The 17801-nt window shown below is 39.4% G+C and overlaps 1 protein-coding gene across 3 annotated transcripts in view; it reads left to right on the top strand.

Annotated features, from left to right (window-relative positions):
- Positions 1-17801, top strand: part of Atp13a4 (ATPase 13A4) — a 119789-nt gene that overhangs the window by 80624 nt on the left and 21364 nt on the right. For all 3 annotated transcript variants that reach the window (XM_090343988.1, XM_090343993.1, XM_090343995.1), the window contains exons 14-23: positions 861-1011; positions 3248-3334; positions 3869-4022; positions 5016-5127; positions 9132-9256; positions 12987-13150; positions 13949-14071; positions 16103-16182; positions 17103-17145; positions 17558-17667. In XM_090343988.1, coding sequence (XP_090200114.1) covers positions 861-1011; positions 3248-3334; positions 3869-4022; positions 5016-5127; positions 9132-9256; positions 12987-13150; positions 13949-14071; positions 16103-16182; positions 17103-17145; positions 17558-17667 — 1149 coding nt within the window. The remainder of the gene's footprint in view (positions 1-860; positions 1012-3247; positions 3335-3868; positions 4023-5015; positions 5128-9131; positions 9257-12986; positions 13151-13948; positions 14072-16102; positions 16183-17102; positions 17146-17557; positions 17668-17801) is intronic.

Here is a 17801-nt window from a genome sequence, read left to right as displayed (position 1 = left end):
TTATAGGCATGAACCACAGGTGCCTGGCTGTATAACTTTTATTTTAACTGCCTACTATGGGTCAGACATCATATATGTTTGGAATGAGTTATGAAAGAAAACTCACCTTGAAATATGATCAAGAGAGATGTGCCTGCATACCACTAGTGTATGAGCTGCTCTGTCCTCTCAACAAAGCCAGGAAAAAAGTGGCCTGGTAGTTATGATGAGAGTGGAGTCTCGGAAATAAGGGTGATACTTCTATTCTTATAAGACTTCTGGAACCAACTCGCTTTGAGAAAGGGTAAGATACAGAAGGGTACATAGAAGCTTGAAAGGGTGAGGATGGTGGCACATGCCTATAATCCTACCTGTTCAAGAGACAGAGACTTGGCAGATCTCAGTTCAAGGGCAGCCCTAAGAAAAAGTTCTCAAGATCCCCATTTCCCATCTCATCCAATAAGAGCATGGGCACATGCCCATCATCCCTGCTATATGGAAAATGCCAAGTGGAGGATAGTGATCCAAGATGGCTGGGCATAAATTTGAGACCGTTTCTAAAAGAAAAAAACACCCAAGTATAAAAAGGCTAAGTGTATGGCACACATAGTAGAGTACTTGCTTAGCAGGTACAAGGCCCTGAGTTCAAAATCCCAGTAAGACTAATAAAAAAGAGTTTGAAAGAACCTAAGAGATATTTCCTATACTCAGTGAGTGTAGGAATGATGGTTGGATGAAGCACTCTTACTTCGGGAGGATTGAAGAGTAGTATGTAATACAAGGCATATTAAATAAAAGATGCTCACTTCCCAAAAGCTCCCATTTTAACATGAGGGAATTAGGACTGGAGCTTTATTTTTTTTTCTCTTTTTCTCCTTTAGTTTCCAAGAAATCCACAGCTTTGCCTCAGGCAAGACTTTGCATTGGAGCCCACTATGTGCAGCCATGACCAGCTGTCACTCTCTGATTATTCTTGATGAGATCATCCAGGGAGATCCTCTGGATCTGAAAATGTTTGAAGCCACCACCTGGGTAAGTCTCATCCCATCAGAAAATCTAAGAAGCTTCTGGAATATCAACCTAACACAGGATTTATCACAACCTTTTAATACTTATAAAAAGGTCAGTTTCCGATGTGGAATGAGGTCGCAGCAAATCTAAACCTAGTTTTCTCATCTATACAAAGCAGCTTATAGTAGGATTATCACAAAGATTAGATGGGACAATAAATTAAAAATCCTTGGTACCATGCATGGCACATATTGTAAGTTAACTAGTATTAGTATCATTGTAAAATCTATATCATTATTTCTCAATGCTTTCTACTGTTTTTAAATAGGTAGATGAATTTTATTTATTCCAAATTTTCTTTCTGTTTTTGTAGCTGAATTTTATTTCCTTTCTATTTCTTTTAAAAATCATCATTAGGTGGTTGTACAAAGGGGTTACAATTCAATATGTCAGATCATGAGTATAATGCATTTTGAGCAATGTCACCCCTTTAGTCATTCTTCCCCCCATCTTTCCCAACTCTTTCTGTGGTCTACAAACAACATCGCCTTCAAAACACTTTAAGAATTAATTTGGTGATAAGACAGATACATTAATTTGCCTGATAGAATGTCTGCACAATATATATTTGAATCATAACACTACACTGTGTCCATATATATATATATATGTGTGTGTGTATATATATATATATATATATATGGTTTTTTAAAGTTTATTTCCACCATATGGGAGGCTAGGTCTTAGAGTCAGAATTTAGACTGAAGCCCTGAGTCTCTGTAGCTCAGTTTTTTTTCCCCCAGTCCTGGGGCTTGAACTCAGTATCTGAGCACTGTTATTGGGCTTTCTCAAGGCTAGTTCTCTACCACTTGAACCATAGAACTACTTCTGGCTTTTTCTATGCATGTAGTACCAGGAAATAGAACCCAGGGCTTTATGAATGCTGGGTAAACACTCTACCACTAGGCCATGCTCTTGGCCCATACACAATTATTTTTCAATTAAAAATAAATGAATAAAAAAGATGCTTTCCAGAGCCTATGGATTAGGAAACACTGCTCTCCACAAGGTTTAATCAAATTCACGGACTCTGTGTGACTATGAGTTTTATTCCTGTTAATGTAGTATTTTTTTTTTGGATTGATTTTGTTAAGTCAGGGAACAACAGAAAGGAAGGCCATTGTTGAATACTTCTTTTCTCCTGGGACTCTGAACTGGATTTAAGAGCAAACAGTACAGTTCAGGAATCTGGCTCTTCCAGTTCTAGCTTCAGCTCTGCTCAGACTTCTTAATCTTGTGAAATTCTTGTGTTGAGGCCTCGGCTCTCACAAGCATGGTGCTCTCATAAAACAAGAGAAAGAGCTGGAATCTGTCTTTAAAAGACATCTATTCAAAACCTTTCTTTAAAATAGTCAGAACTGCTCTGGTTGAGCTAGGTAGGGGGAAAGTAGGAATCAGGAAACATAGGTCCCTAGCTATTTAGCCACCATGTTACCTCTACAGCTGCTTTCAGACTAAGCCCTGGGACCCATTATGAACACTGCGTCCCTCCACCAGTAACAAAAGGTGATTTCATAGCATCTGTTGTCATTACACCAATCCGTCATTCTTGCTGGATTACTGTTTCTATATTTCTAAAAAGGAATTACAACTTCTTCACTGAGATTTTGTTTTTACAGTCACTCCATGAGATGATTACAAAAGCCTTTGGTATCTTTAGGTAAAGGATTCCTTTGTCCATAATTTACAGTCATTATTAGAGTAATTAGGGAATATTAGCCATGTACATTAGTGTCTCTGTCCCACCCACCTTGTCCTAAAGGACCATCAATCCAAAGTAGACAAGGAGTGGCAGAATCAACAGTGAACTAGACTCAAAGAAAGATTGCACTGTGTCTGCTTCACACAAGATAAGTCTAGCCATTCAGACTAACCATTTTCAAGTTAAGTTCTTCAGAAATAGAAATGAGCCTTTGTGCAGCATATTCCAACAGAGAAAGTTGGATAAATTGCATGAATAATTCAGGCGCATCTGTCCTTCCAGTTCTGTAGCATTTCCAACGCGTTGTTTCATTTTTATTTATTTTGTTGCTAGGGTGGGTAGAATATGTTGGGTTCATTTCCTCCTAGCAGAGGGCAGAGGTACTATAAGCACACTGAGCTGCTTGAAAGATTTTCTTAAGGCAAGGCCTCAGCACAGAATCAATAGATGACAGTAAACAAGTCTCCACACTGAAATATCTCATTTGTGAAATAGGAAATGGCAATTTCTGGGGATGATTTCCACATCAAGGGAGTGCCAGCACACGCCGTGGTAGTTAAGCCCAACAAAGCAGCCAGTCAGGTAAGCCAGTATGCCATTCACCCCACTACACTGGAAAGCAATCGAAACTCCCTTCTGAGTCAATTTTTGAGAGTTCACAGTCAGGGATTAAAAATGATGAGATATCTTCTCATTTTCTCTTTCTTCTCCTTCTTCTTCTTCTTCTTCTTCTTCTTCTTCTTCTTCTTCTTCTTATTATTATTATTATTATTATTATTATTATTTGCTGGTTCTGGGGCTTAAAATCAAGGCCTATGGCTTGGGTGCTACTCATGAAAAGGTTTTTCATTGTTTGTTTGTATTTTGCTTGAATGCTTGAGCCACAGCTCTATTTCTGGCTTTTTTGGGTGGTTAATTGGAGCTAACAGTTTTATGGACTCTGCAATCCAGGCTGGCTTTGAACTGCTGTCCTCAGATCTCAGCCTTCTTAGTAGCTAGGATTTGGGGCATGAGCCACTGGTACTCCTCCTTATTTTCAAAAATAAGTATTAGAAGAGGAGTAGCTATGAGAAATTGTGCCAGTATGTTCCTCTTGCTCTCCCATCTGGCTCCCAGGTTCCTGTGGATGGAATTGCAATCCTGCACCAGTTCCCGTTCTCATCAGCCCTACAGAGGATGACAGTCATTGTCCAGGAGATAGGTGGGGACCGCCTAGCATTCATGAAAGGTGCACCGGAGAGAGTGGCCAGCTTTTGTCAACCTGAAACAGGTTGGTGGACAGAACTGGATCTCAATGATCACATCTGTATTTCTGGCTGCATATGTCTCCCCTGCACCCGATCTTTAATCCAACTGCCGGCAGGTCATCAGTAATTGATTCTTTGGAATTCTAACTCAGTACCAAAATCATGTTTACCTTTCTCACTTGCTGTAATTCCCAATTTACCACCATAAGTAGTAGCACCCTAATTTTAGTGTCGTCCCTGATTCCTCTCTCTCTGTGTTGTGCCTTTGTTTTGTCTACTGGTCATCCATGACCCTCTCACTGCATCAACTCAGGCCCTCGCATATTTCATTACTGCTTCCAATCATATCCTCTGCTGTGGCCTGATAAACAATTCCATCAAAGCTACATTATTTTTCTTTTGCTTTAGTTCCTTTCACTCTTGTACCCTATAGTCTCCTGGTCCTCCAGAGTCCTGGATAATGCCTTTGCAATCTGACTCCTACATTTGACTTTCCATTCCTCTCTTCACTTTCTATGCTTCCTCTGAGCAGAGCCAACTACTCAAGGCTCTCTGTCTCATGCCTCTGCACAGAGGACATGGCGCTCCCTCAGCTGCAAAGAGCTTTCCTTGCCTCACCTACCTTCTTCTTTCCAGCCAACTATTAACTCCCTTCCAAGTGCTTCTGCATCCTGACGTTGTGGCTGCATCATAGCAATGTTTGATTATAGTATTAGGAAAGTAGCTGTTACCCAGCTTACCTGAGATACTTAGAGCAGTACTTCAAGTTTATTCTCTGCACTGCTAATGCCTGTTGTATAGCTGTCAACAAATGTGATGACTAAACTGGAGAAAAAGAATTCTTCATGTCCTTTATCCTTTTTCATGTTTAAAATATGTTTCCTGGTCATTTCATCTTCCCTGAAGTCTCAGAAATCAACCTTGACAATAGCTCCTGACTTGTATAACATTTTCAGAAGAATTGTTTGTAATAACTTTATCTGCTACATACTAATCCTGTGTTGTTTTCTTAACAGTGCCACCTAGTTTTATTAGTGAACTTCAAATTTACACAACACAGGGTTTCCGGGTTATAGCTCTAGCCTACAAGAAGCTGGAATCTGACCATCATACAATTGCTTTGAAAAGGTAAAGGAGACAAGTGTCATAAAACTGGATGCTGTGGTGGGAAGATGACATACCAGACTGGGATGGGACTCAAGGTGTTTGGCAGGCTTATGTGGTAACATGGCTTACTCAGCTTTTATACATGTCTCTAAAGATTGCTCAACAGGCAGGGATCTAGCCATCCTATCTATGTCAAAATCACAAAGCAGATGTAAATGCCAACTGAGAGAATTTAGGAGACATAGTTGTATATAATGTAAAATATAGTGCAACTCTACATCTTTGTGAAGACAGTCAGATGACAATAACCAGTGTTCTACGGTTTAGCCTTGTGGTCAAATCTACATTTAAAAGAAAACTACAATTGGTGGGTTGATTAGCAGTAATGATATATAACATTTGCCAGATGAAGAGTAATAAACAAGTAAATATAAATTATACTCCTGTAACCTAAATAATATTTACAGAAAATTTTACAGATAGCTTCCTTGGGGTGTTTGTCCTGTTTTAGAAAGTACACACTCACACCTCTATCTAGCTAGAGATCTGACCAAGGACATCAGTTATTTAACCTCTGGGGGAAATCTACATGTAGTATGTACTCGAACATATATACATAAAAATATATGTGTATGTATGTAGGTTAAAACAGGGCTATCCAGCTGTTTAAATGGACTGCAGTAATTATGATTCTACATTACTGTCTTTAGGCTACCATGTTTACTTTGCCTTCAAAGACATTTTCAGTGCACTACTGATTGCACTGCTATTGAGTTAATCAAGGCCCATTTGTTATTTTAACTTTAGAAGGCCTAACTAATCTGTTTTCCAACAAATTGGACTCAACATGTTATATTTATAACTAATTTTAGACTCTTCATTTAGTATACTAAGATAGAATTTATATGTAACATTTTCACCATATATCCATTGTAAAAAATAAAAACAAGAAGTAATTGTTATGCCTTCCTATAAAGTTAAGAGCCAAAACAAAATCAAAACAAAAACATCATAAAAAGTAGTACTTTAGTGAGTGCCCATATGGTTCCAATAAAACAACAGTGAGTAAACTGCTCACAAAATATATAGAATCACTGAGCCTGTGGCAGCTACAGGTGTAGACTGATTCCGGTGGGCTACCTATTGTAGTCTCAAATGCTTTGAAGTTTCGACTCTGAGAAATAGTACACAGATCTTTATAAAACTCCTAAGAGGGTAGTTACAGGCCTGCAAAAGTCAATAGTGTGCAAGAATACTTTGTTTATATATACAGAATAGATAGGAGAATCATACAAAATGCTTGCCTTGTTTCATGCTATGTATATGAAAATGAAACAGTACAGGATATGGTAGCATAATGGTATAGTATCAACAGTGGAACCCTAAACCGACTTAGGATAAGTATAAGCAATTTTAGGTGTCCATGAATATTCAGTAAAGTATTCCAGAGGCAGGAGGGATGTGGGATCATTTTCCCTGTGTTTGCTTTGTTTGTTTGCTTGCATGTAGTCCACCTGAGCATGGTTATTCAGGGTGGGTCCACTGAATTCCTCTGAAGGTTTTTTGGCCCACTTTGTGCATACATTTTCTTAAAAATCACATGGCTTTTAAGAGCGTGAAGCATAATGCTAGGGGTGGCAGTCGTCCCTTCGTATTGCTGCCATCATTCTTTGCTAGTTTTAGATGCTTCACAAGGAAGTACACAGGCTGTGCAGGAAGAGGGGAGAAAGAGCAGGCTCCCACAAGTACAGATGTTGAGAGCCTTCAAGGGAATACTCCTATTTCTTGGCTCATGGAAAAAAAAAAACAATGGTGGGATCATCTCCGTAGCAGGAACCTCAGAGATCAAAGATGAAGTAATTACCAAATAAGGAAAGTCATTTACTCATGGACACACAGCAAGGCAATTGTGGGCTGAGATTAGAACTAGCCTCCTGATTATCTTATTCACTGAGACCAACAGAGGCTCATCAGAGCTAGAGCTCCTGGTAAGATGGGCCATGGGCTATGTTAGATGTTTACCCTGTGGCCATTTCCTCAGCCCAATATGCAAACTTGTTGTTGGCTTATGTCGTATCATCTCTGATACTGTCTAAACCCTCAAGCCTGAGTATGAAGTCACAAGAAATATTGTAGGTCCTCAATTAGGTATTGGATAAGTTGTCCTTCAAGGACCAGCTCAAAAATCACCTCCTCCAGGAAGGTTTCTCTAGTTACCTACCTAGAAATGATTATACCTACTTCCCAAGCTCCATAGGACTCTGCTTTCTGCATCTAGCATTCAGTATAAGCAAAGTGGTCCACAGCCAGTCTTTTCCTCATGGCTAAATGTGAAATCTCTGGAGTCAGAGGCTGGTATAGTATTGTCTGCATATTCTTTCCCTCTTTTTGTCAGTCCTATTTGTAATGCTTTCTACTTGCTTTGTGAATACCAAAAGAGTCAAGTGTCCAGTGAGAACCCTACCAAGGAAATGACTTGTAGCTTGTTTTGGTTTCAAAGAGTCACCATCAGAGCAAGTCAATGAGGCACACCTTTACCAAGCTCTTCCTTGGTGTGGTACCATGCCAACATCAATGAACACAGTCTTGAATCAGATGGGTTTGTGGATAGGATATAGATAGAGGTAGATTTTTTTAAAGCTAAGAATGCTAATATACAGACAAATAAAATGTGTCCAAGTGAGACAAAATTAAGATGGCAAGGGAACAATTTTTTTCTATCTGGGGAACTTTTTAATAGCAGAATAGCATGTGAATTGTGTTTCAAAATATAGGAATAATGTCAGCAGCGGACTGTAGGACTTCATAACCATTTCCATGAAATAAGAAAGAAAGCCTAAAGAGCAGTCTGCAGCCAAAGTCTGGCGATGGCTAAATATTGAGTTTATCCTTGGAGAGTAGCTCAGCGAGGCTAGAGACAGTGTGGAATTATTTAGTGAGTGATGAAGCTGGAGAGATAGTTTGGAACCAGATTGTATGGAGACTTAAACGTCAGACGAAGAGCATTAGGGAAAGCCATCCTTCAGAATGTGCTTTGAGCTGAGCAGCTGAAATGCTGTTCATTTCCTGCTGCCGGGTGAAGGAGGTAGGAACAGCTCTGTAGAACCATCAATACCAGCGTCATGACTGGGCTGGCGTGGGGTCCAGCTTTGAGATGAGCAGGGCAAACTAGAGGGATCTCCTCTAGTTTGTATCAGAATTACACGGAGTTGGGCTTTTGTTCCTATATATCTGTCTTAGTAACTGAATCATGGACACTTGTCCAAATCTCTGAGGACAAGACAGTCCCACCCCCTCCATACTGAGTCTGATACGCTGGTTTCTGCAAGTGTCCTTGAGGAGGTTTGGAACCTTGGAGAGCTCATTTATTTGTAGAAACATCCACATTCTAAACAGGAAAGGGAGAAGAGAGGGGAGAGCTGAGCTTTAATACAGAGGCCCCATTTGTTGACCTATCTCCTAGTTCCCTGGGCTAACATGGAATTGATGATAGCCTTGGTTGCTAGAGAAACCAGCACTTTAAAACATTTTTCCTCTGCTTCACTCATTTGTCACTTTGTATCAGAGCTAGGACTCCTCCTTGTGGCTGGCACATGAGGTCCTGCACATCAGGCAAGCGTAGCAGGTAGCAGAGGCTCTTGCATTCTTTACAAAGGTTAAAGCTAAAGTTTAGTTTGTTTCATATGTTGATTCAGCACAACAAATCCCTCAGTATCTCCCCCGCTCCTGTTCTTCCTGTTCTTTTTTTTCTATATTGTTATTGGTATATAATTAGTAGATAACAAAGCAGACTTGAGTGGGTAGGACCCCCTGCTAGGAATCTTTGTCTTTACCTTTTTAATTAGTATACATAGGCTATGGTGTGATATTTTGATCCAGTCACTCATTTTCTCTCAGTGTACACACACACACAGGTACATACACATATATACATATTGTTTTACATGTATGTATGTTACATGTATGTATGTATGTATGTATGTATGTATGAATGTATGTATGTATGTCTGTGTGTTTCTCCCTAGGGAGAAGATAGAATCAGACCTAATATTTTTGGGGCTACTGATCTTGGAGAATCGATTAAAGGAAGAGACAAAGCCTGTGTTGGAAGAGCTCATCTCCGCTCGGATAAAAACAGTAATGGTCACAGGTATTGAACAAAATACACAGTGATTGCTGTGAGAATTTGATGTAGAAGCAGACAGAGATTGGCTGATTTAGCAAATGTGGGTGATTGTGCTTACCTGATACCTACCATTCTAGGTGCTGGAGGCAGACAAGAGAAAGGCAAAGTTACAGCTCTCATCCAGCTTCCTTTTCAGTGGGATGGGAGAAACCAAGTAATCCAACACTGTATTATAATAAATGTATTGAGGTAAAGTGTTTCTGACCATACACTGAAGACATGGAAGATATAAGTGGTTTCTCTGAATGGTGACTTTTGAAATAGGCCTGAATGACAGGAAGATCGGAACCATGCAAACACTATGATTTTTATCGTCCAACATGAGGAGAAGAATACTTAGCATCTAATAACTACATTGAAAGCCTGTCAAAAAGAGCATCTGTAATTGTGGTGATAAAAAGAAAATACTGTCCTTTCTATCTCTAAATCCAAACCCCCTAATCACACAAACTAGGATAATGAGAAGAGATCATCCAAGAGATGTGTGAAATTTCGTGATGGGTATTTTTCAATGGAAACCATAGCTTTATTTTATTGTTATGATTTAGGGTTATTTTTTACAGTCAGGTAATGAGTATATTTCTTTTTGGACAGTGTCACTCCTTCCTTCATTTTTTTCACCACACCATAAGTTTTTTTATTTGAGAAAGAGACTAGAGACAAACAATTGATTACATGATGAATTCGTATATATTTTGTTGTCAGTACTGGGGTTTGAACTCAGATCCTCAAGCTTGCTAATTTTTTTTTTTTAGCAGCAAGCCATACTTCTAGCTCCAATTTTGGTGGTTATTCTTTCAGATAGGATTTTACTTCCTGTGTACGATCATTGCCTGTGCCCAATCTGCCTATTTTAGGCTTCTAATCTGGCTGCGAAAATAGGCAGGTGCCATTTTATCCATCCAGCCCTCAGTGAAGAATCAGATTCATGAACTTTAATATTTGGGCTAGCTATTCATCTTCATCCTCCAGAATTTAGCCTTTCCAGTAGGAGGGATTACATGTGTGAGCCAACGGAATTAGGCAAGATTTTTGAGCATGGGTTGCCACAGATGTCAGAATCATATACTTTTGACTCTATTATTCCTATCGTGAAAGTACAATGCTTTCCCAACAAAGTGCTAAGTCCCACTTCCATTTCCCTTGTACTGCCATGTAAAGTCAGAAATTACCCAGAATGTTTTGAATTCCTTTTCTGTACTTAGTTATTCCTCAGCCTTCATTCTAGCTCCTAGGATCCAAAAGTCTTACTTCTTACTCATCCCCTCAACCCCCGCCCCTGCCATAGTCCTCAGGCAGACCTTTATGTCTTGAGTTGGTTTATTGTTTATTAGTTTCCTTTTTCTTATGTTGTTCTGATTTCAAAAATCTTCAGTGTTTATCTTACACATTTTCATAATCTATCTATAGCAATTTAGATGTATGAATAAGAATCTTTACTATTCACCCTGCTCCTTTAATTCCTCTTTTTCTCATATTGAAATTTCTGTTTCCTTTGTGAAATAGAAGGGTGATATGATCGGGTGCCAGTGGTGTATACTTGTAATCTTTGCTAATCAGGAGGCTGAGATCTGAGGGTTGTGGTTCAAAGCCAGGATGGGCAGGAAAGCCTGTCTGCAAGATTCATTTCTATAGAGTTAACCACCAGAAAACTAGAAGTGGTGCAGTGGCTCAAATTGGAGTTTAGGCCCTGAGTTCAAACTCCACAGCTGACCCTTAAATAAATAAATAAATAAATAAATAAATAAAAGAGGGGTGATATGTTTCTCTGATTTCTGGGTAACATGGAATACCTTTCCCTACTCCGACAGGGGAGTTTCTTAATAATATATATATATGTATATATATATATATATGTGTGTGTGTGTGTGTGTGTGTGTGTGTGTGTGTGTGTATCAGATCTACTTTTTGCCTTTTGCCTTTAGGTATTGTATAAATATAATGACAATCCATTGTAGGAAACTATATTTTCTCATTCACATGATCTTTATTACTTAACTTTGGAGTTTAGAAGTACTAACAGGTTATGCCCACATATTTGCCCTTTTCTTAGTAATTAAATTTGAGATAAAGCACTTTTTCTTTACCTTTCTTTCTTCTAGTAAAACATCATCTATTGTTCACTTATTCGTTGCCTTTGCTCTCTATCTATTACTGTTTTTCTATTCTGAAATTTCTAGTATTTACATGGTAGATCTTCTACCAGTCTCCTGGCCCATTCTTTAATTCTGCTTTCTTATGATTGTTGTATTTTCATTTTACTCAGTGTTAAAATTTCATGGTAGGGAAAATCCAATTTTCCTAAACTACAGTCACAAGTCTCATCATGGATCATTATCTTTTTTTTCAAATTATCTATTAAGTATTTACATTATGTTTTATAGTGGTGTGGCTTTAGAAGCTCTATTTTTTTTTGATACTGTATCTGAGTACCTTGATGCTTTCTTCCTCCTCCTCCCCCCTCCTCCTCCCTCTTCCTTCTTTTTTCCTCCTCCTTCTTCCCCCCCATTCTTCTTCTTCTCCTTCCTCCTCCTCCTCCTCCTCCTCCTCCTCCTCCTCCTCCTCCTCTCCTTCTCCTTCTCCTTCTCCTCTTCTTCCTCCTCCTCCTCCTCCTCCTCCTCCTCCTCCTCCTCTTCCTCCTCCTCCCCCTCCTCCTCCTCCTTCTTCCTTTTCTTCTCAACCTCCTTCTTCGTTTCCCATCCTTCTCTTTCCTTCTTTTTTATTTATAATGGGGTTTGAATTCAATACCTGTTATTCTCTTAACTTGCTCTACTACTTGAGCTATGCCTCCAATCCTGTGGGTTTTCTTATTCTTTTAGACATAGGGTCTAGCTCTGGCTTAGTGACTGTAGTGAATATGTTTCCATTTCTTCTCCCAGTATTTGTCCATACTCTTATAACTACAGGGGTTCTCAAAAGGCAAGATCTCTTGTGAAGTTTTAGGTGTATATTAGCTTTGAGTAAGAGAGTATATACACACACACACACACACACACACACACATATATGCACATATATGTATTTACATATACACATATGTACATACAGATGCATATATACACTATATGTACAAACATAAATGTACACATACACATGTATACATATATGTATGTATATGCACATATGCATATATGTATATGTACACATATACACACATGTATCTATAGATAATATATTCAAGTGAAAACGATGAGAAAAGAGTGAGAAACTCTCCCACTTGTGGGTGGTCTCCCTAACACAGTTTACATGCTTTTGTTTATTTTTTAAAAATCTCTGGGGTGTTTGCTTTTGTTTTATTGTTTAGATTTTTTGGTTGTAATCAGGAGAGAAAGAGATTGTAGTAGAGTCACTCCATCTTGATTAGAAGCAGAACGACCAGGTGTTGAATTAACCCAGGCAGGATTTTCTAAAGTTTTCCAAACCCCTTAGCAAATAGCAGAAATTAATTTAAATGTTGCTTTTAGATTTTGACTTTCTTCTTCTGGGATATATACATACTGATAGTTCATGAAGTAAGAAAGAGTCAGAGCAAGGAAATGACTCTTGGGATCATAGGTTAGGGCTGGGGAGGAAACCACTTAGAAATTACTTTCATTAATAAAAGGACTGAATGCTACATCCTGGCTTTGCAGGCACTCCATGAGCTGGTTCTACCTCTTCAGCCTTATCTTGAGATGCTGTTCCTTTCTTTTAGGTGACAATCTTCAGACAGCAATAACAGTGGCCAGGAAGTCTGGCATGGTTTCTGAAAGCCAGAAAGTCATTCTCATTGAGGCAAATGAAATGCCTGGGCCTTCCTCAGCATCTATATCTTGGAAATTAGTTGAAGAAAAGAAACCTGTTCCACGTGGGAATCAGGTATTCTTGAACACAGATCTGTAATGTTGCCCAGCTTGTCTCCCAGTGTTGGTGAGTGACAGATGCCATGGCACATATGTCAAGGTGACCTAGTGACAACATACTTCTCCAGATGTATAACAAACATGCACTTCAATGAGCCCAGTTATGCCAGTTTCTCATGCACTTCATACGGTGCTTTTCTAGGTGTTAGAATAATCTATCCTTATACACATAAGAACTTATCATTGTACGAGTAGGAGTATACTTAGCCAATCTTACTAGAGTCCCACATTTTCTCTTGTTTGTCAGCCATCCTAGTGGGTTCAAAGGGGATTTAGTCTTAGGAGAGAGACTGCTGTGACTGGAAAATCAGATTATGTTTTCAGGGTAGGAAGAAGAATCATTCATTTATCTCTAGTCTTGTCAGTATTCTATTTCCATTGTGTCCTTGTGGAACAATAATAATTCTGTAAGAAAAAAATAGTAAAATCTCACTTCAGGGAGAGATTTGTTAAGCTCCAGTGCTTTTGTATTTTACACTTGAAATGTGTGAAATGCACTGTTCTTTGGGACTCACTGAGATCAAATCAGGCTGAGACCAGGACATGAGTAAGCGTTACTTTTCTATTCACTTGTGGCCCTGAGGTGCAAAGACTCATCCAGCAAAGAGAAAGCTCTTCTCTGAGGCATCAGGGCTGCAGGGTGAGTTTTAAAGACACATCCTAGTCTATCACCATGGCTTTTTCTCAGTTATGCTGTGGTTCCAACTGTTCTATCAAATGAAGGAATATAAAGTAATGGTATCTTGCTTTGCAGGACAATTACATTAACATCAGGGAAGAAGTCTCTGATAATGGGAGAGAAGGAAGTTACCATTTTGCCCTCAGTGGAAAATCCTTTCATGTTATAAGCCAACATTTCAGCAGCCTACTGCCAAAGGTAAGCATGAAGACAGGCATGATCTTGAGACACAGATTGTGCATGTTACTTATTTAGCACAGGACTAAGCAATAAGATAGTTCCAACTAGGTAAAAGATGCCTAGTTCTGCATAGGTTGCTTTTGTATCCCTGTTAATACAATTGATTAGTTAAATATTGGACTGACAGTGTTAAAGACTGATTTTAGGTAGCTCTAATTTCTCATGGTATAGGATCTCATAAGATATAGGAAACCTATAACTCTGCAGAAGGAACCCAAGAATAAAAGAACTCCAATAGATGTTTAGAATGTTCTATACAGAAGATATATTGAAGAGGGTCAAACTTAAAAATGCTCTCCTCATGAAGAACAAACTTATGGTATGGGGATAATAACGTATTTGTCAAAGAATGAAGACCTTGAGTGAATGCTAAGCTGAGTTACTGTCAAGAACAGCAGAAAGCCTATGCATGCATTATGGGAGTAGTTAGTCTATCTTTGGTAGATAGAGCTGATACAGTCTTTTAGACCTTCAAACAATACTAGTTCCCTACACGTTAGGTTTGGGATAACAGCTGGGTTTCATAATTGGTCAAGTCTAGGTAGAATGATTAAGTCAAAGTGACTAAGTCAAAGTCAGTAGTCATGAAGCCAAGGTCAGTAGGTAGCACTTTATCCTTGGCTATTTCGCTACTTCTGAATAATTTTCAGAGGAGCAGGTGCTTCTTTTTCTTCTCTTTTTTCTCTTGGCATCCAGTCTCTTGCTGCAGTTGCCAGACTCTCTTGGTTCCATTTCCTTGAAACTTAGTTCCATGTTCTTCATTGTAGCTAGACTAAATTCCAATAGGCCGTAGTTATCACACACACACACACACACACACACACACACACACACACACACACACACACACACACACACACACATTTTCATGCGGGTCCTGTGGCTTAAATTCTGGGCCTGGGTGCTGTCTCTGAGTTCCTTTTGCTCAAGGCTAGCACTCTACCACTTGACCCACAATGCTACCTCAGGTTTTCTCTATAATTATTTGGAGGTAAGAGTTTTCTCAACCCCCTGTCAGGGGTTTGAACTGTAATCCTCAGGGCTCAGCCCTTTGACTAGCTGAGTTTACAGGACTGACACACTGATGCTCAGCTTTCATAAAATCATCTTTACTGAATTTCGGGTTACACTATTACTTACCTGGGGACAAAGATAAGTCTCGGGTGTGTATACGAATGTATAACTGAGTTTCATGCGTACTAAGCAATGACTAGCAAGACAATGATACCTCCTAATCTTTTTGCTTTTAGTGTGTTTTTGGATAGACTCTGAGTAAAAACTTTTTTTTTGGTGCCATGCCAGGGCTTGAATGTGCCTGGGTGCTGTCCTTGAGCTTTAAATTTTTTAAAATTCTTTGCTCTAGATTAGTGCTCTACCACTTGAGCTATAAGTCTCCTTGTAAATGCTGTGTAGTTTATTGGAGATAAGCATGCTAGAGACTGTCCTGTCCAGGCTAGCTTCAAACCATGATCCTCAGAGCTTAGCCTCTTGAGTAGTTAAGAGTACAGGTGTGAGCTACCAGTGCCTAGCTAAGTACACATGCTTTAAAGAGAAAAATCTTGCACTTTTGCCATGACTAGCCTTGATGATGATTCTCACAACTTTACTCACCAAATTTGTGGATTACAGGCATGCATCATCACAGTATCTATTACTTTTTCCCATCCTGGGGCTTGAACTCAGGGCCTGGGCACTGTCCTTGGACTTGCTCAAGGATACAGCTCTACCACTTGAGCCACAGCACCACTTCCAGCTTTTTCTATGTATGTGGTTCTGAGGAATCAAACCCAGGGCTTTGTGCATGGTAGGCAAGCATTCTACTACTACAGGCCATGCTCCTGTCCCACAATAACTGTTTTAACATAGAAAAACTAGTGTCCCAGTAACAATTTCTTTTCTCATTCACAAGCATCACCACTTAGTTAACGTTCTGTTTCCAATCATATCACCTATAACCAGCTGCATGAAAAAAATTCTGTTTCTTTATAGATACTGATTAATGGGACCATCTTTGCAAGAATGTCTCCTGGACAGAAAGCCAATCTGGTGGAAGAATTTCAGAAACTGGAGTAGGTTCTTTGCTAGTTCAGTTGACGTGAACTGCATACAGGCCTGAAAATATGGGAGAAAGAAGTGTAATAGGTACAGAGTAACTCAATTGGACTAGGACAGTGGTTTGGATCCTAGGCAAATGATAGTTATTGCTTTATATTTATAAATTATCATCATAAGAGACTCACATGGGGGATTACAATATTATGGAAGTATTATGAGAAGGCATCCTTTCTATCTCAAATCAGAAAAATACTTCTTACACAAAGAGCTTCCATTTTTAGATGGAATGAGTAGTCCAAGCAAAATGCTCATCAGTTAAGACTTTTCTGTTCATGAAACTTTCTTATGTAGCCACGCTGAGGACACAATCCTACGACTCTCACTCCTTCATCTTCCTAGTCCATTCCTCCATTATTAGGAAAGTGTCTCAAATCAGCACGCCATGTCTTTGCTGTATGATTAAGCAACAAACCCAGGGGGTGGGGATTAGTTACCTAACATGACACAATGCTTAAGTGTTATGAAGTGCACTCTCCATCTTTGTCAATAATTCCAAAGGGAAGCCTTCATCCAGAGGCTCTTGTTTCTTTGTTCTGGGCTGCACACTGTTTTCACTGACTGGCACCAGGATGTTGTTGTTGCTGTTGTTTTAAGACAAGGTCTCACAATGTAACCCAAACTGACCTTTGCTATAAGTATACACTTCCTCTTATCACTTAGACTTTATAAGGCACTTCTTTACACAGCACTCCTTTAATATTGCCATGACTTTATAGAGGAGGTAAGTGATGGTTAAAGTGGTAAGGCGATCAGGTCAAGATCTAGATCTTCTGTTTTTAGATCTTATCCCCTCTCTACTGAGTTGTGAAATCTGATTGAACCCTTGACAATATCCCTATATGGTACCTTTATAATTCACATGGCTCCCTTTTAGTTATTTTGTAGGTATGTGTGGAGACGGAGCCAATGACTGTGGGGTAAGTCGCTGCCAGTGTGTGTGAGGGGTGGGAGTGTGTTTCATAATCTCTCCAGAATTCCTACGTGGAGCCCTACAGATATAGAATCTACTGGGAAGCTCACAGTTCCATTTTTTCATGATGCTGAGGGTTTGGGAGGGTTGTGACTAAGGCCACACAATGATTCAGTGGCTGTTACAGGCTAAAGGAGACAGAACTTGGTTCTGGAGTTCCCACATCTCTGGCTAACTGTTCTCAGTGTCACATTTTTCCTAGACTGCAGGCAAAGTGAAATCTGGTCACCTTCTGGTTAGTGGTGGGACTGGCAAGTTACGTTTATAGTCAGTGACTAAGTTTTTATTTTACTGATTTTTGTAGGTGCAGTAGAGGTCTTTGTGTCTACAAAGGCAATAAACTGAATCTTTGCTTTCAGGCTTTGAAAATGGCTCACGTGGGCATCTCTCTATCAGAGCAGGAGGCATCTGTGGCCTCACCTTTTACTTCCAAAACTCCGAACATTGAATGCGTACCTCACCTTATCAAGTAAGTTAACTCAGCATTGTGCTCTTTCTCTTGTGTTTTAGGTAAAGACAACATTGTGCTACCTGGGAAAGACCAGTCCACGCAACTGGGAGTGCTTAGTGGAAAATTGCAAACATCGTATTACATTCTGTACT

This window comes from Megascapheus bottae, chromosome 1, assembly GCF_031878675.1.
Source record: "Megascapheus bottae isolate mThoBot1 chromosome 1, mThoBot2.hap1, whole genome shotgun sequence".
Classification (NCBI taxonomy): domain Eukaryota; kingdom Metazoa; phylum Chordata; class Mammalia; order Rodentia; family Geomyidae; genus Megascapheus; species Megascapheus bottae.
This window is presented reverse-complemented; position numbering and strand designations above follow the sequence as displayed.